At 35.4% G+C, this 20,094-nt stretch overlaps 1 protein-coding gene across 1 annotated transcript in view; it reads left to right on the top strand.

The window, feature by feature from the left end:
• The window catches only part of CLVS2 (clavesin 2), an 83,662-nt gene extending 63,782 nt beyond the window's left edge, over positions 1-19,880 (top strand). Inside the window, exons 5-6 of the mRNA XM_032274892.1 lie at positions 6,100-6,320; positions 13,619-19,880. Coding sequence (XP_032130783.1) covers positions 6,100-6,320; positions 13,619-13,706 — 309 coding nt within the window. The 3' untranslated portion in view covers positions 13,707-19,880. The remainder of the gene's footprint in view (positions 1-6,099; positions 6,321-13,618) is intronic.
• Positions 19,881-20,094: the final 214 nt, after the last annotated feature.

Here is a 20,094-nt window from a genome sequence, read left to right as displayed (position 1 = left end):
CTATAATGTTATTGATGAACTTACTTTGAAGTAAAGTATAAATAAAAGTTATAATTTTATATGCTGATAAGTGGGTGGTATTTCACAGTATGTACAGCAATGAATGTAGTGACACCTGTGGTATCTAATATAATTTTTTGCAATGATTATTATGATCGGTCACACATTTTGAAAAGAAGCTAATGTGTGGAAATTTTAATACTTCTTTAAATTACATTTTACTTGCAGTGTCTTCAATTTCACTTTCATCTAACAATGAGGATAGTCAAAGTGCATAAAACAAAATAATTTTTGTGAGATTGAGATAATTTATATAAAATACTTAATACAATGTAGAGCACAGTTAAATACTGAACACATATTTTTATTAAAATACATCTTGCTGTACATTTCACTAATTTTTGCAACAGCTTTGAAAAGTAAATTCAGTAAGCATTATCTCCTGTTTTAGAGCTGAAGAAGCTAAGTCTTGGAATGGATAAGTAACCTGCTTACTCACATACAGAGAAGAAAAGTTGCAGAGCTAATATACAATCCCGAATATTTCAGCCCCATGTATAGAGCTATTTTTATCTCCTGGTGCTGTTCCCAGTTTTCAAGTGATTAGTTCCACAGCAAAATACTTTCCTCTAAATCTATGTGGAAGATAAGTTTCCATTTTTCTCAATGACCTAGAAGGCACTTCAAGTAGAAGCTTCCTTGTAGTATGAAAGTGCAATAATTACACGTCCATATCAAGCATTAATAAACAAAGGATTTACTGTAAATGAATCTGTACTTGTGAAAATGAAATAATTACATGTCCATATCAAGCATTAGTGAACAGAGGATTTACTGTAAATGAATTTGTTGAAAATGTTTTAGTAGTTTAGGAGGAAGAATTGTGTAAACAATTATAATATAGAGTAAAAATTGTTTCTACCACCAAATATCAAACTAATTTATATTTTAGAATTCGGAAAGTGTTTTGAAGTGCCTCACAAGTGCTATTTCAAGCTTTGCTTTTTGAAAGGATGATCAAGTGATCCAAAAAACCTTCAGGGGCTTCTAATACAAATTATACTGGTGGATGCTTATGCAGTATTCACTCAATGCCGCATGCTGTTCTCAGTGTTTTGCATACATTAACTCATTTGGTACTTACACCACCACTTTGGAGTATATTTTGTTATGTTTCTCTTTTTATGGATGGAAAAATGAGCCTTGGAAGGTTAACCAATTTGCTGTGAATCACAGCTAGCAGATAGTAGAGTAGAGCTGGTTTTGTGAATATGAGAAAAAGAGTTTCAGGCAGAAGGAATAGCAAAGACAAATGTCCTTAGGTAGAAACACGCCTAGTGTATTCACAAACAGCAAGAAGGCAGAAAAGTTGGAGCTGAATGAGCTATGGGAGATGATGGCAGGGATGGGGTAGGTGGTAGAGGATGGGATAGGAGGGACTGTGTTGTGCCAGATCACATACAGACTCATACACCATTGCTGGGATCTGATCTTTCAGTCAGAGTAAAATTTGAAGCCCTTGAAGGTCATTGAATACAGGGGTTACTTGTACTGAAATGATTTTTAACATGCTTATGCTCTGTTGAAAACTACTGAAGAGGATCAAGTCTAGAAAACAAGGAGTGCACTGCGTTTTGGGGTTTTGTAATTGAATTTGACAGTTTTGACAACCTAAAGCCATGCATTGCTAGCATTATTCCAGATGGAAGTAAGTTATCTGAACTTTACCATTTTAATTAAAATTATATGACTTAGAAATTTTCGTATAAGAAAATAATTATATGTTTAAATACTTTACATTTCTATTTATATAATCAATACACAGTACAAAGCTATTAAATTTCTTCACTGATACTCCAAGTGACTCAGCATCACAATATTACTCACACACCTTATACTTCAGATGCTGTAAGTTTATGTTCTGAAAAGCTGGTAAAAGAAAAAACTGAAGAAGCAGTTGTGAATCTTTTCCTACAAATTCAGGTGTGCAAGACTCATCTGCTGCTTCATTTTCTTAAATTAACTTAAATTTGACTTTAAGTCTCCAACTCACTGGGCTGCTGGGAATATCAGCCTTAGCAGAGGCATCCTTTTTCCTCAAAAGCTCATCAGTATCTGGAGTTTTTCATGCAGAGCCAAACTTCCCATCTGTCATGGCCACTTTTGATGTCCTCAGTGTTCCAACCAATATTAATTCCTTCAACTATGGTCTCCTTCTGCTCCCAAGTTGTCTGTGATAAAAAGATATCTTTGCTAGAGTTAAAACCCATCGAAACTCACTACCTTAGTGTATTCTTCAGTAAGTCACTGGTTGTGGTCCTGCTACTTAAATGTTGATGGAAAACAGGTTTTCCTACTAATTGGCACAAATTTCTTCCTCTTAGTCAATATGGCCAATTTTGTCTTCTACAACTTGGTGAAGCTCAAAAGTCTTTCACCTTTCTACTCCAGATCACCTAACATAATCTCTTTAATGGCACAATGTAGAAAAGTAAAATAAAAAATGGAAGCATTATGTGGGCCAATTTTTAGAAATGTAGGGTATTCAGAAACAGGAACCAACAAGGATCAGACTTCTTTCATGAAATGGAGGAAGAAAAAAAATATAAGGAGAGAAAAATAGTAAAATGTTAATAAATGATGTTATTACATAGAACTAGTGAAAACAAAGTAGAAACTTAACAGTTGGGCAAATGCAATGCATCTTTACTGCCTAGTTCAGAGATACAATTCACATGTAAGAGTTCTGAAAGAGCATTGTCATATAATATGCATTTTTTCAAATATATCCCGATTGGATTTGGGATACATTTTGAGGATAGCATCAAAGAGATTTACTGACAACTTAGATGATGAGAGGAGTAAAAGATGAGTAAAATCTTGGCTTTGGAGAAATAATAGCATCACATTTAATGAATTGCCAAGATAGTATATGCAGGATTTAAGTCAGGAAACTATACGATACGATAGAAGATTAGGAGTGCTGTCAAGAAACATGATATGTAGAAAATGAATAGTGCTTTCGAGGTTGGGCAGGGTTGCAGTATTAAATAGGCTTACCAAGGAAGGCCTTCCTGACAAAGGGACTTTTAAGAAGAGACTTGCAGGATGTAGGTCAACAAGCCATGAGGACATTTGGGAGTAGAAATCTCCAGACAGAAGAAATATCCATTACAAATGTTCCGAGGCAAGTGCACAGTAGGAGGTGCGTTCAGAGTAGTTCTTATAGGCTTATATAAGAAAAGCAAACAAAACAAAACAAAACAAAAAAAACCTTATAAGTTTATGCTAGGAGAAAGAAGTCAATGGGAATTGTGAGCAGAAAGATATGACCTGACTTATATTTTCACATGGTCATTCTGGCTACCCTGTTGAGTATAGTGTAGGTAGAAGAGTGGCTGCAGGGAAAACAGTTAGGAGGCTTGTGCACGAGCGCAGCTGAACGGACAGTAGCTGTGTTAGGGGTGTAGGAGTAGAGCTAGTTAGAATGATTGCATTCCGGATACATTTTGAAGAGAGCACCAACAAGATTTACTGACACCTTAGATAATAAGAGGAGTAAAGGATGAGTCGAAAGTTTTGGTCTGAGAAAGTGATGTCGGAGAAAGATGTTAACGACATTAACTGACGTTGGAGGTAGGGAGGAGCATATTTGGGGTTGGGGAAGATTGTGAGTCCAATATTGAACACGTTAAATTTGCAGTGGCCAATGAATATTTAAGTGACTATTTTACGTGGAGAGCGGAAATACAATTATGGAGGTCAAAAAAGAGGCCTGGATTCAAGACACGTATTTCTAGTGCAGGGATACTATTTTAAAGTCATTGACTGAATAAAATGAACTGAATGGAATCACCAATGAGTAAGTATAGTTAAAGAAGAGAATGTATCTAAAAACCAGCAGTTCTCCAATTAAGATATTAGGGCAATCACCAAAAGAGACTGCAAAGAAGTATCTAGGAGGGTAGGAGAAACTCAGAGATGCAAGAAGAAAATGTTTCAATGAACAGAGTCATCTATTATATTCATTGCTACTGAGGGTTCAAGGTGTATAAGGACTGGAAATTGGGTACTGAAACTAATAGTGAGAAGGACCTGGACAAAAGTTGTTTTCATTCAGTGATAAGAGACAAAGCCAGACTAGATTAGATTTAGGAAAAATGGGGAGAGAGTATTTGCACTATTAATATAGACAACTCCTTGGGTGAATTTTGCTATAAAGAGGAGAGAAATAGGATAACAACTGGATATGGAAATAGGGCCAAGAGAGGTTTTCTGTGTCTGTGTAGGGGGAGTGGAGTGAGGATGTCCTTTCTTTGATGGGAAAGATCTAGCAGAGAGAGGAAATCTGAGGATGAGAGAGAGATAGAACTGTTAAGAAATACAACCGAGTAGGGGAGAGAGGATGAATTCTAGTGTGCAGGTGGAGAGATTACCCTTTGTAGGATTTATCTGTTCATTGTACTAGCAGTGGAGGCAAAATACATAGACACAGATGCTGGTGGGTGGGTTGATGTCACCTGGTTGTCCTATTTTCTTAGTGAAAGTGGAAGCAAGGCCAAAGCGGAAAATGATGTAGAAGGAGGCAACAGAGTCTTAGGGAAGAGAGAAGAAGTACTGTGCTAGGATTACATTCACTGCTCCAAGGATTTATTACCATGACTCTTGTGTGAGTTGAAGATTTCTTATGTGAACAATTCCATCTGATAAAAGTTATATATCTGATGAAATAAGGATTGCATATGCCAGAAGTTAACTTTCATAGGAAAATTATTTTCATTTCTTCTTATAAAAAGAACACAGGGGTGCACATGTGTTTTCCTGGGTATAAATACTGGCTGTTGTGCACTCAGACAGGAGAGGCAAGGTGTAAAGTTTGCAATTAACCTTGTGTACTTTGGGGGAGACGGCGCCTTTCACCTCCTGTGGGTCTCATGTCATATACTTCAGACAGCCATTTGCTCTGCCTATTTTGGCTAGTGACCTGCTGTTATCTGCTTTTCCTCTTCTATGATTTGTTGAAAATGCTTATTAATTGGTAACTACCGTCTTCTGATTTTATTCGATATTTTAGAGTAATTGTTCTTTGTTTTCTTATATATTTACTTCAGTGGATTCTAAAGGTACAGAGAGCAAATATGAATGTGTCAACTTATTCCTCTTGAACTGAAAAATGAAATTATTTTTGTTGCTTATAAGCTATAATGTTGAAATAAATATTATATAAATTTAGATGAGACAACACTGCTATAGCAGAGAAGGCCAGTCTGCAGTTTTAAAACCGAAATGACAGGAGAAGAAAGGTAGCAATTTATGGAAAAACAAAGCTTGAGTATGTGTCTTGAGTATGTCTCCAGTTTTTAAAAAAGCACTATCTAGGCAAAATAATTACGGTATGCATACAGCTTTACATTTTTAATCCGTTGTTTCATTTTCTATCTGGACAGTACATATGGAAATCTTTAGCAGAGAAGATACTGGCCACATTGCAGAACATAATGTACTTTGGGACATGAACTTCACTCAGCCTTTCATTATCATGATGCTAATCTACTTCGGTTATTTACGTCACCCACTTTGCATTACAAAACAGTAATTTAGTGGTTACAATATTCTTATTTTTATTGATGATAAAGAGAAAGCCATGCAAGTGACAGTTTTTGGGTGTAATAACTTGCATAGGCTCTGTAATTGATGAGTCTCTTATGAGAAGGGTCTGTTTTCACAGTATTCATTATACACATCATCAAATTTGCACAGCTAACACCAGGATGATGTACAGATCAGCATGCACATATTATTCTGCTCATGTCCCTGCATGTGAAGCAGAAACTAAATTTGTGGTTGCAGTTCTTTTACTCAATAATTCTCTGACCTTCCAGAAACTACGTAAAGTGTCTGAGCCTCAGGATTTTGGTATGAAATATTAGGATAATAGTACCAGCCCTGCCTGTTTCACAGAGTAGATGACTGGCTTAAGTATTTTAGCAGATGTGGAAAACTCATATTTGCTATTGCTATTCTTCCTCCCTGTAGTATTTAGATGATATTTAGTTTCCTCTGTGTCTTTCCCTTCCTCCTGTCTTCCTGCATTTATAGATATTTTTGCATGGTAACAACCTGAACAGTCTACACCAACTAATTCATCCTGAGATCCTGCCCTCTGAGTTTGGAGGAATGCTGCCTCCTTATGACATGGGGACATGGGCAAGAACGCTGCTAGACCATGAGTATGACGATGACAGCGAATACAATGTAGACTCCTACAGCATGCCTGTGAAGGAAGTAGACAAGGAACTCTCCCCCAAGTCCATGAAGAGGTATGCTGGAGGTAGCCTGGGAGTGGGCTGGGGCCAGGGCAAGGAGAGGCAACCTGAGTCACCTCTAAGCTTTCTAGTTTTTTGTATATTTTTTTCTGGTGTGATTTTTAAACTCTGTATGCCCGATGATTGATGTCTGAGTTCTGAATCAAAGATAAAGTCCTTTTCTTACAGTGAAAACATTTAAAATTTATTCTCTTGGCAATTTTCAAATATATAATATATTATTATTATATATTTGAAAACTATAGTAACCCTGATGTATGATAGATTTCCCAAGCTTATTCTTCCTAATTAAAACTTTGTACTTTTTGATGAATATCTACCCATCTACCCCCAACCCACCTGCCTCTTCCCTGTGCTTGGTAACCACCATTCTACTCTCTACTTATATGAGTTTGACTTTTTTAGATTCCACATGTAAGTGAAATCATGCAGTATTTTCCCATCGTATTGTATTCCATAAATATATGCAATTATTTGTCAGTTAAGAAAAAGATAAAGTAATTCGAGATAATCTAAACTTAGTGTTTTTCCCAATTCACAGACAGTCTAGCAGCGTCCTTGGAAGTGACCAAATCTGGTGGTTTTCAAATTGTGTCCTGAGAAACCAAGGGTTTTGATGGAGTGCCTCAGGCCAAGTAGGTAGAGTAGAGAGAGTGCCCATTTCCACTGCAGTGAGAGCAACTCTCCTATCTAAGCAATTTACTGGAATTCTGTGTAAGATTTCTTTTGAAGAAAGCAACGATGCACACAAACATATCAGTTCAAACACTGTATTCAATAAAGTTTGTGGTCCTTTTTCAATATATCTGCCAAGTCTTTGTCTAAAGATCTAAACATTAGTGGTACAAAACATTGTGTTTGCCTTCAGTTTTAATCTTTATAAATTTCATTGCTGAGTCAGAGTTCAAATACCTGCTTTGACTCTCACAGCACTTTTATGCCTTTTTTCTTTCAATCAATAATCTGGGGAGTTGTCAGCATGCACAAATGCATCCCTGGCCTTGAGCTTGCATTCTGTTGCAAACAAGTAGATGTATAATTCTCAGACTTCCCAGGCAACAGCAGCCCGGGGTCCATTTGGATAACAGTAACAAATATTACTTCTCTGGTTCATTTTGCATTCACAGAAATATGGGCACCACAGCCCCCGCAAGTGTCTCCACACCTAGCTTAGGGAAGATGCAAGGACGTTGAATAGGTCATGCCAATGTCTGGCATCCTTCTCCGATGTAAGCCTTAAGGTCCTATCCTCCTAACTCTGACTCATGGAGTAATGTGGTTGTTCTTTAAGGATGCTTTGTTTTATGCTGCTGCCTCTGTGGTGATTGTTGTTAGTATGTGTGTGCGATCATTTTCTCTCTCCAGGCTGATGCACAAGTCCTTGGAGAGAATGGAAAGGCCAGGAACTTTCCTTGCTCGAATTTCCCGCTAGTTAGCAAGTTTATATTTAAACCAACTTTAGGCTTCTTAACTACCTTCTTTTAGAACAGAACTTCTTGAGATCTCTGCTCTCCTAAGGGGTTCACGGATGGGCTCTCAAAGGATTCTGTTAGGTGCTATAAGTTGTATGCAAAATTTTGTGTGCATAAGTATGAATGTATATATATGTCATGCATTTATTTTCCGGGGAGAAGGCATATATTTCATCAAATTATTTAAAAGTTTTTAAAAGCAAAAGTGGTTAAAAGCAACTTCCCCTAAAAGTAGTTTTCTTCTAATAAAATAATAATCCTAATGATAATAGTTGTTATTATCTATCATTTACTAGGTACTCATCATGAGTTAGGTCCTTACTAGGTGCCTTGTTTTGCATTAATTTATTGAATCCTCACAGCAACCCTTTAAACGGCTATTGCATCCTCAATGTTAGCTAGTCTATATGTAGCAGAGCAGGGCTCCAGTGCATGAGGTTTGGAGTCCTTCACATCACTGACATAAAGCCTGCCTACTCTTGATGGCACAGAGCCCCTCTCTCAAGAGCTGAACTACATAAGGGTTTGGTGGCAGCTGTCATCGGTGTCCACTAGTGTTCTTCTTTGTCAGTTAATGAGGCCCTTTTCCTTCAGCCATTCCACCTGAGGCATGATTGCTCATGTGGCCCCATCATGTGAGCACATTTTTCTCTTTAACTTTTACACATCACCTGCACTCTGCTCAGCTGCACCCACCCCCTAAAAAACTTTTAACTGCTCTCATTGATTCCAGCCTTACCTGCTCCCCTATCCCCAATTTATTATCCACATGGCAATCCAAAAATCTTCTAAAAATATAAATCAGATCCATTTCACATCTTGGTTTTATTTTATTTTTTTGAGGCAGGTTCTCACTTTGTTGCCCAGGCTGGAGTGCAGTGGGGTGATCATATCTCACGACACCCTCAACCTCCCCAGGCTCAAGCACTGGTCCCACCTCAGTCCCCCAAGTAGCTGAGACTACAAGTGCCTGTCACCACGTCCGGCTAATTTTTGAAGTTTCTTTTATAGAGACCAGGTGTCACTATGTTGCCCAGACTGGCGTCAAACTCCTGGCCTCAAGTGATGCAGTTGCCTCGGCCTCTCAAAGCCGAGGGATTACAGGCGTGAGCCCTGAGATTACAGGTATAAGCCACTGTGCAGGCCTTGGCTTTATATTTTTAATGACTGCTATTTATGCAATAAATAGAATCACCTCCTTATCATGGCTTACAAGGTGCTACCTTGTCTGACCCTGCCTCCCTGTCTCCTCCAGGTATATCCTATTTTCTTCCTCTTCCCCTGCTTTTCAGACACAATAGTCTCTTTGTCCCTTGTCACTGCCACCTGGAATGCTCTTTTCCTTCATCTTCAAATGGCTGGTCCCAATCAAAGGTCAGCTTCTCAATAGAGAGTCTTTTGATCTTTGTCACTCACCTGGTCTTAGTCAGTTCTGCTTTCTCCTCATTCTGGTCACTCCCTGTCCATCACCTTTCTTTATTTTATTCTCTTCATGGCACTTTTAGTCTGTGAAATAGCTGATTTTATTTAATTTTATATCCAATCCCCACCCCAAAGTAAGCTTCATGGAGACCATATTGACTGTGTTTACCCTGTTCTCTGAATCTCCGGTGCCTGGAGAAGGTCCTGGAACAACAGAGGGTGCTCAGCACTTACTAGTTGAATGCATGGAAGAGTGTGCTCTGCTGTCCATCACTAGTCCCCTTTAAGTGCAGTATTCATAACTGAATAGGAGACATCTGACCCGGTGTTAGTACTTGCGTTTACGTTGCAGAGTTCTGGCTTTGCAGGGTAGACCTCAGTGGCTTCTTTGGGTTCCTCTTGTTGTCACTGTTGCTATTGTTCAGGCAGCCAAAGCTGACTCATATGGGGCTTCCTAAAACTGGAAAGTCTCTTTACTTACCAATCCATGTCCTCCTATAGTTTAGCTTTGTCCTCCGTTAACATTGTTTTAATTGAGTAAAGCCCGTCTTGTTAAGAGTTAGCCCAATCTATTCACTGTTTGTATACTGATTCTCTTCTCCAGGTAATTAGGCCATTTCCCACCCTGAGCACTTTGCTTATAGCCCATTAACGGCCCCAATCCTGAGTTTCTTGCTTGTGTCATGGGCTGATTAGAATTTTAGGCATTGTTTGGTGTATGTTTGGTATTGTATGAAATATTTATGATTCTATTGGAAAACTCCTGAAGAATGAGACTAAGAAAGATGTTGCAGTTGATTCTCGTGTTCTGTTTGTCAGCGAATGGCAGTTCGCCATCAAGGAAAAGAGAAGATTGCTCCTGTGTTCCATGCTGATTCCCCTTGGCCTTTCTCCTTTTTGTAGTTTTATGCTATCTTTAGATTAAGAGGGAGAAAATCATTCAATCACCAAAAAGCTGTCAATAATTCTTCTTTTGAGTAGATGTAGCTAGATGTCTAAGAAGATGACTTTGTCTCTTGGCATAAATTTATGGAGGAATGGCATAGTCATGTGCAAAGACACAAAGTTCACCAGACTGAGTATTTTAGAACTGGAGAATGTCTTTTACCTTATGTTGCCAATGCCTATGATAGTGCCTGGCACATAACAGTAGTGAGTAACAGTACTTATTTTCATGATATGCACTTCTGATTATTGAATATTGAATATATTATTATTGAATAATGTTAAGCATTTATTGTTAGTCTGTGCCAAACCCTGTTCCAATGCTCTGTATATGTTGACTCATTTGCTTCTTAAAGCGACTAATAAAGTAGTAGTATCCACATTTTATTGATAGAGAGACTGAGAAACAGGAAAGATAAGTGACATAACTACAAAGTAGTGATGTTAATATCTGTACATAGGCAATAGTATTCCAGAGCCATTTTCTTAACCATATGCCAGAATTTGTGCCAGAGTTTATAGATGCATTGTTGCCTCTGATCCTCACAATAACTGTATAATGTGGGTGTTATTTTCCCCATTTTACAAAAATTGAGAACAAAATTTTAGGGAGTTTAGCCTTCTCATGTTCATACAGCTAGCAAATTGCTATTATTAACAACTGCAGTTATGATCCACTTCTGTCCGATATCTAGTTTCTTAAACACTGTGTATTGTAGATGCATGAGAAATGAGTATTGGATACCTAAATCTAAATTACTGGTTTTCAAGAAAGAAAGAAAAGTTATTCATTGTGAAAACAATAGAAGCTGTGCAGAAACTCCTGAGATGGGCTGGGCATGGTGGCCCATGCCTGTAATCCCAGCACTTTGGGAGGCTGAGAAGGAAGGATCACTTGAGGTCAGGAGATTGAGACCAGCCTTGCCAACATGGTGAAACATCACCTCTACTAAAAATACAAAAATTAGCCAGGCGTGATGGTGCATGCTTGTAATCCTGGCTACTTGGGGGAGGCCAAGGTGGGAGGATCGCTTGAAGGAGGCGGAGGTTGCAGTGAGCTGAGATGGCTCCTCTTCACTCCAGCCTGGATGACATAGTGAGCCTTTGGCTCAAGCAAAACCAAACCAAAACAAACAAAAAAACCCAGAAACCTCTGAGATGTATGAGTTAATCACAGATATCTCTCCCTACTGTGGCTGGAATAAATAAATTCATTAACACTTCTGATTCTGCACAAATAATCCTGTTCTGTCATAAAAGAGAGTAAAAAAAATTGGACTAAAATAACTATACACTTGGTACAACTAAATACCAAAAAGAAAAAAAATTAATTATAAATTGTTTCTGACTCACTTTTGTTCTGTGATTGAGGAATTGTTCGACATATGGAACCAGCATTCATCATCCAACAATCTTCATATCTGTAATGCATGATAAAAGCAAACTAGAAACTTAATCTTAGGTTGAACAGTATACTGTAATTTAAAATATTTTGTTAAAAATGTCATATTCTCTAATATTTTTTCAAAAACAGCCCTGAAACACACAGACTTAGAATGTGTATATGTGTGCATGTCTGTATAATGTGTAAGAGAATATTATGGCAGATGCTTAAATTTTGTGCCTTGTACTGTCTGAAGAGCATTGGTATATACTTATAGAATATTATTAGGATATATCTTAACAATTTACATAATCGATTTAATTTTGTGAACATTTTAAAATTTATTTTCTATAAAGAAAATAGAATTGCTTTCTCTATTATTCTCATTACTCTTCATTTTGAGTGCTTCATACTGAAGTTCTTTCAATAGGGAAATTGTTTACTGGCTAGAAGTCCAGACATGAAGACTTTACTCTTTTCCAAGCCATATGATGCACGTTGTTTTCACAATAAGAAAAGAAACTGATAAAGTCCCTGCTTATGGAACTTGCAGTCTAGTGCATGTCAGTTGTCAAGTTAATACTTTAGCACAGGACATTAAATGAGCCTCTTTCTCTTTTAACATGGATTCATCTGAGAGCCAATTTGCTTAGTTGGGTCTTACCTAAAAACAAGTTAAAAGTCTAATTACTTAGTGTTTTGTTCAGTTGTCTGCTTTGTTAAAAAGTATTTTATTTGCTTTAAATAAAGATGGTTATGTATTATTGCATAATGACACAAAATCTCTCTTCTCTCTGTTCTCCTTGTTGCCTTCTTTTCCTCATCCTATTCTGTCTGTTTTATACACACACGCACAACTTTAGTCAGGCTTTTTTCTGTTATAGGCATCTAATGCCCATTTAACATTGAGATAAAATAGTGTAAATGATACTTAGGGAACAAAATCTCTCAATATTTTAATGCTTTCACCTTCATTTTCATTCCATCTTTGGAAAATAATTTGTTTATTTAAATTGAGACAGTTTATCAGTTAATTCTGTAATTATTTTTACTTTGATAATTAGTTCCGTTGCTGTTCTTTTTCATTTGCATGTGCAGTTGTGTTTTAGCTTATAGTCTTTTCAGCAGTTAATGAGGTCTGCTAAGAGGCATATTGCCACAGCAAAAGCCAATTGGCTGGAATGCAGCAGCAGGGGAAGAATTCATTACCAAGGAGAATTCTAAAAGGGCAGCTGCTTCCTAAATGCTATAGCTATTAAGATGGCAGCTTCCTGCCATGACAGGAGCATGTTTCATTGATTTTCCTCTTTTCAACTCTCATGTGGTTTCCTAATGATAAATTGAGATATAATCCCCACCTGCTATCAAAGTCATGTATAAGTGGGTTTTCAAACTATGTGCTTTCCCAATCATAACGTATTGTGGCCTAAACAAGAGGGGTTTTTACTTTTTAAAATTCTAGAACTGTTCCATGAAACTTTCAAGATTAAGGTTGATTTTATTTGGATATTCTACTAGGAAATTTAATAAAAACATTCAAATTTTGATCTTTTTGTTGATACGATCATTCAAGCTAAAAAATGACGGTCTGAAGAAAAAAAAGGTGCATTTTTGTTGCATTTTTTTTCATAGATTTTTTTAAAGACTGGAATTAAGCCTCCTGTTATTTCTTTTTAATTTATCATAATAATCATTTCACTGTATTTTTTTTCATTTGGAGATGTTTTATTGGAAAACATCTATCCTACACTAGAAATTTTTGATATCTCAAAGAAAAGAATCTTGCTCAACTATGAAGAGCTCTTAAGCCTAGTATTGTCTATTCAGAACCATTGGTGACTCACTATTCTAGTTAGAGGCCAGAGAGGATTGTTTCCTCACTCCAGTGCAAAACATCACCAGCAGCAGTTTATCTTTAAATGTGCAACATCCACAGTTCATAAATTCCTTGATATAGAGGAAGGGAATCCACATTCTCGGGAGAAGCAATGACAAAAAGACAGAGGAGGGAATGTCATCTGCGCAATTATCTGGTAATAACTCACTGATGTTGGCTTTATCCTTTCCAGATCCCAATCAGTAGTGGATCCTACAGTACTAAAACGCATGGATAAAAATGAGGAAGAAAACATGCAACCTTTGCTTTCTCTGGACTAATAACTTCTCTACATCCGCTTCACGGATTAGAAATTGAAAGTATTGGTTTTCAGCAACAGGGACAGCACTGTGGAGGAATTACCAGCTGGAAACTGACTTATTCATGTTAATGTAGCATAATATATAATAAGGCATCAGGCTTTCCTTGGCCTGAACCATGGGGGCCCTGAGCTGGATTTTAAAAATGTCAATAATTTATTCTGTAAGTGCCAAGTTCTTTGTAAATATAATGTAATCTTCATGTCAAGTTTGTAAATTTCGCTAGTAACTCAGTTTGGAAAAAGGTTGGCTCAAAACTCCATGCCAGTAATATGAACTATAACAAAAAGCAGAAAAGACACAATCAAAGCGAATTAAATGTAGCCCTCTTTCCTATGAAGCCATATTTCAGCTATCATAGTGATTGCTTCATTGTTTTTCTCTGAAACTCTGTCAGTATTCAAGCATACTTTTAATGGGCACACACAACTAAATGATTCTCGGAAATTTCATGATTAATGTATTTCCTGTCTAGTGATTTTCATTTCAGAGAAATGTGTCTTAGTAACTATTATTGGACTTGCATTTTGGAGGCAAGGAATGGCAGATGAGCTGGTAAACTGAACACTTGAACTCTTCTATGTTGTTTAATTCCTGGAATCTTGTGAAAAGATGTGTTTCCTCAGTTAAGACATAGAATTGTAAGAGAGTGGATTCTTTTTAAATTGCTGTCTTCACAATGTGACCTTTATTCAAGACCCCATTATATTTCTCTCTAATGTACTCTAAGTACATTTCTTCCCCCCAAAGCTCTTTGACCAAGAGACTGAGAACTTATATGTGAATAGTGTTTTGACAGCTAATTTTGAACATAAAATTTTCAGCTTACAGGTAAGGGGCTAATTTCTAATTGTTGTGCACTGGTTAAAACATATATATATTAACACATATATATTTTTACTGAGCTCTAATAAATCCTTGATGTAACAGGATTATAAAATAAATCATAGATATTCAATGATCTTCAAGATGTTATAGATAATTACATGAGATAACTGGAAAACTATTCCACTGAAGTTAATGAAAATGAGAAATAGTGAAACTGATTTTCAGTGTACCTATTTAAGGGAATTCCAATTTAATATATAATGCAATCTTAAATATGTGCCATCTTATTTGAACTATATTTTTCTTTCAAAGAAGCAACAGATTTCAACATAGCGTAGAGTAGCATCAGGTGACAGCCAATTTTATTTTTCAAATTTAAGTTAATTATCTTTGTGATCCGATTTGTCCACAAATTTTTTCAGAAAAGGCTGAAAAAACACATTTAGTCAGGAGACATAATGAAATCATCTGAAGACATCTAAGACAGCATGCAATAGTTTATACATGGATTTAGAAATTTGCATATTTAATGTTTTATTTTATAAAATTCATACAATTACAGCAAATTTTATAAAACTTTTATTCTAAATTTCAATGTGAAAAAAAGATTTTTATCACCCATAATAAATTTTGAGATTGAGAGTATATCTTTAAAATATTCTTTTGGAAGAAAAATATCTCCAGAAACTCTTGGAAACCAACAAAAATAAAGGCATGTGGCAGCCTTCACACTTTTGAGCCAAAAGCTTCCAAAATTTCTTAGAATTCTACAGCCAAAAATTGTAAAAGCAAGCTAAGTACATCAGTGTACAGTGTATCAATGGACGGCCTCCTGTGTGTAAAAGTACATTATTTAACACAAATGAAAGACCTTAATAATGCCAACCTCCAGTCATGTGCAGAAGAATAATGAGTGTCAGTTACTCTGCTCTCCTTGTTACTTTTACAGAGATTGGGATGCACTGGGTACATGTCTGAGCAGTTCTTACCTTTGTGAGAATTCTAACCATTGATATTCTTATATTCTTGCCTACCTGACATACATTTTGTAGCCATGGGCTTTATAGACTATATAAACCTTATGCAGTATAATCTATTGGAATAAAATAGAAACATTGTAAGTGCAGAGGGCAGAAAACATTTTATTCTCATGAATTTCTCTTGATGTGTACCATTTATTGCCAGTTTTCAGAATTCTGCCAGTTTCCAGAATTCTGCCAGTTTCAGATGTCAACCAGCATTGGCAGCTTCTTTCTCCTATCGTAAAATTAGTATCATATATAAAAATAACTAGAAAGGCATATTTTATATGTATGCCTATCTAATTATAAGTATCATTCACACTGTCTCCTGGACCCACATTTGGAAAGTTTGCATTGCATTACTGCTCATCTTTAAATGAGCAATTGAGAGTTGGCTAGATTGTGTAAAATATTTTAAAATGAATGAACAAATTACAATGATGATGCCTTTTGAAATTACCATATCTTGTTCACTCTGTGACTAAACTCATTTTCTAGTAATGTTTGTGAACCTCAGTCAAGGGATATTCATTCAACTTTATAAATTTACCCCTCAGCACCAGGTATCTAGCACTGTTTAGGACTGTTCCCCTTCATGATATTCTGTGTCACATAGCTATGTCTATTGTTCTGTAATCTATACCCTATAGTTGTATACTTATAAGCAGTCCTATATCCTTTTATTTTAATTGCAATAGTGTACCTCCACTCACTGCCTCTCTCTCACACACACACTCTTATACACACACTAACTCACTAGACTGTTTGCTCTAATTAATTTGCATCTGTACTTTGAGAGGGATTTTAGTTGTCTTGTCACTTGAAATCTGTGGGCTTCAAAGAATTACCATATTTGACTTGGAATAGGCCAGTAGTCCATTTTTATTTTCCTCTGCCTGTTCCATCTTCTATTTCTGGTATCTTTTTTTTCTTCCAGTTATTTCAGGGGCAGCTGCTTCCAAAGCTGGTTTAAAAATAAATAACATCTCTTACCACGTTGTCAGTGACATTTGCCTGCATTTTTGACTACTATTTAAGAAGGAAGAGATTATCATGAAAATATACTCTAAGAAATATGAAGAAGTGCCTCTTTGAGAATGGAATAAAGCAGTGATACTGGCATATGGATTTTATTTGTACTCTCTTCCAAAAAGTAAATACATAAATCTATATTATAAAGGTGAAATATTTGAAGGATATTTGAGGCCTTTATTTGAGTATTCTCATACAGTATTAGGTCTCTGTTGTGTAAGTAAAATACACTTTAACACATGTTAATGATAAACCTGGCACTATGCTAAAACAATGTACAAGTATTAAACAGTTTTGCAAGCAAGTTTTTGAAGTGGGCATGCATGATTTATTTTATTTCAGTAATGGTTTGCATAAGTATAAACAGAGATATTTCCTAAGTTTTTCATATAGAATACTTATTTACTTTACAGTACCAGTAATTCATACATTCATAAGCAGGAAAGCCAAAAATTCATACATTCATACCTAGCTTCTTTTAATAGTGTTAACAAGGTCATATTGTTAAATGAGAAGTTTCTGTAATATACTCGAGGGAACAGAAGTCCTATTGTACCAAGAAATTGGAGAGTTGTTTTAGATGTTGGGGAATATATTTATGACTCTTTACAAAAAGAAACCTTCAGAGCCATAGAGTATGTCTTCAGGGATAGGCTTCCTTTGCTTCTATAATGTAAAGGTTTATGGACACGTCTGTTGTCCTTTAAAGAAGTTACATTAAGAAAGCTTGCTGAGAGACTGTACACTCTTCTGTTGTTTTATTTAAAGGTCTGCCTTGTGTGGTTAGTGAATAACATCTCAGCTTCTTTGTGTATATTCATTAATGATTACATGAAAAGTTGCCATCAGCCATGAAGACACTTCAGAAAGATTTTCAACACACAAAATAAAATGAGCAGAGCTCTAGCATGATATTTGAACTTTCAGATTTGGTATATGTACATTTTTTTACAACAATAAGCTCATAGGCATATATTCCATTTTAGATCTGCTATATAAATACATAGCCTGAAACATAGTAATGTGTTTGAAATTTGTGAGGTCACTAATCATACAAGAGGCAGATTATAAACCAATGTATTGAAACAAAAGAAGGTTGGTTAAATATGCAAGGTGTATAATTATCTTCAGTAATTAAAAGGGTTTGTTTTCTTGTTTTTGGTCTTTTGTTTTAGTTGAAAAAAATAGCTTCCCATATGCTACTGAAACTATTTGACATTATTTACTACATGAAAGGGAAAAATAAGTAAAAATACAAAAGAAGTTTGGCTTTGTAACATTATTATATTATGATGTTAATGGCTTAGAGAACATAGTCATATAATCTTTTTTAAGAATTAAAGTTTTTATTTTATAAATATTTAGAGGCTAACCTCAGACATGAAAATAGTGCTGTGGATTCTATTATGTACTAAATATGGGAATGAATTCCCTGGGACTATAGAAAAAAATATGAAATAACAACTTTGTGGATTGAAACACTCAAGTTAGACCTTTTTCAAAGAAGGAGGAGTGCAAGTGATACTATTGAAATAAAATTTTAGAAATCGATTAATTATAGGACTTAAATACAATCAATACAGCCATGGTAAATAGTGGAAATTGTTAAAATTTAGAAGGTGTTTTGTCAGTGTTTGACTTAGTTTCAAGTCTCAATGCAAATACTTCTGTCCTTGATAATATCAGTGAATTTATTCTGTAAGATTTGTTTTTTCCTAGTGAATGAGATGGCCCTGGGTGAAAATCAAAATAAATTTTAACAACAGCTTTAAGAGTCAGCCAATCCTCAGCTACTTAAAAAAAATTGCAATGAACTTTAATTCATTTACATTTAACAGAGATTCAAATCATTGTCTTGTTTCTAATCCTATTTTTCAGATTTTTGCATTTGCTTAAGTGATAAGTAAAACTCAGAAAACCAAATAGTTTTTGTTTTCAAAGCTTTTCAGGAAAAATAAAAGATGTCTAGAGGAAAAATACAAGTCCTTGAAGAATACTGAGCACATTATTTGCTATTTTGCTCCAATGTTATTAATTTTTACTACTACATACTATTTGTTTAGTACTACACAAAATTTGGCCTTTTGAAGGAGTTATAATTTCCAATAAGTATAGTATAATTTTTGGATAGGTATACATTTCTGTTTAAGAGAAATGTATACTTTAATTTTGTATATTTTATATTTTAAATGTATACATTTATTTTGCATATGGTTGATGTTGAATTTGGTAGTCCCAGATCTGCTGCATCTATAAAATGGAGATGTCTTTAAAAGGTTCTCTAAAAATTAACAATATTTTTATTTTGAGAGAACTTGTGCATAGCTATTTAAGTTAGGATTCCTCCAATTTTGTGATATTTGTATGTGTGGGGATCAAAGAGGAAAATATACAGTAGTTGTTTAATCAAAATGACATTCTGTATTCTATAACTCCTAGTCAAACTTTCAAAGGAAAGTTGGAAAGAAGTAAGCTAACATTTTAATTACATATAGCAATAAAATGATCAGTAAATAAAATAACTAGTGTTTTCACATTTACACATAAAATGGATTAGACAAGAGATTAAATTTAGAAATTTGAATTACAGGAAAGCATTGGTTTAAATAGATCCTCAAAAAAATAATCCCAGGTCAAAATGTGTTGTGAAATTAAAAAAAAGAATTCAGCCTGATTTGAGAAAGAATGCTTATTCACTAAATATACATTTGTGTCTTCGGTAAGTTTTTCTCATTTATCCTATCTGTGGATGAAAAGTTATCTAATAAGGTAAAAGAGACTCAATTACATTTACCCAGAACCATCTGTAAGTAGACTTCATTAATTTCTTTGGCCCAAACTCAGAGGATTTTCTTTACACAGGATCCTTGAGGTTATCCAGAATCATTATTGGTGCTCCCTCCTAAAGGCAGGCCAGGAGAACCATGATTCCAACAGTAGTATCCACGGTGGGAATGAACCCAGGCAACCAAAAAACACAGGAAAAGCCATTGTTTTCACTCTGGTTGCCAAAAAGTGTGTTCCTTCTTCAGGATGACCGAGGAGAAAATATTTTTAATTATAAGCAGAAAGCTATTTCAAAATGTCAAGAGTTTCTAATATCAACGGTTAAATACTTGACAAGTGAAAAGAGGTCATGGGGAAGTGATGGTCAAATCTCTGTTGTGAAGCGAGCTTCCACACAGCAACATCATCAAAAACTCGTGCCTCTGAGGATTACTTGTTTCTCTAAAAATAAAATTAAATATGCTGTTTTGTTCCCTTTTTTTTTCTAATTGGCATCAAGAAAGTATCAGACAGGAGCCACAAATACTTTGTTGTCATTTAAGAAAAAAATGCTATATTATACATATATAAATATAATTCACTTAGTTGCATATGATTGAAATATTTGCATGCTTGTTTATAAATTATTGCCTAAAAGTTTTATGAAATATAATTATAAAGTTTTAGTGCTAGAAAATTGT

Source organism: Sapajus apella, unplaced genomic scaffold (genome assembly GCF_009761245.1).
Source record: "Sapajus apella isolate SASKATOON/1434 unplaced genomic scaffold, GSC_monkey_1.0 scaffold6, whole genome shotgun sequence".
Taxonomy (NCBI): Eukaryota; Metazoa; Chordata; class Mammalia; order Primates; family Cebidae; genus Sapajus; species Sapajus apella.
The sequence above is the reverse complement of the archived record's forward strand: the minus strand, read 5'-3'. Positions and strand labels throughout refer to the sequence as shown.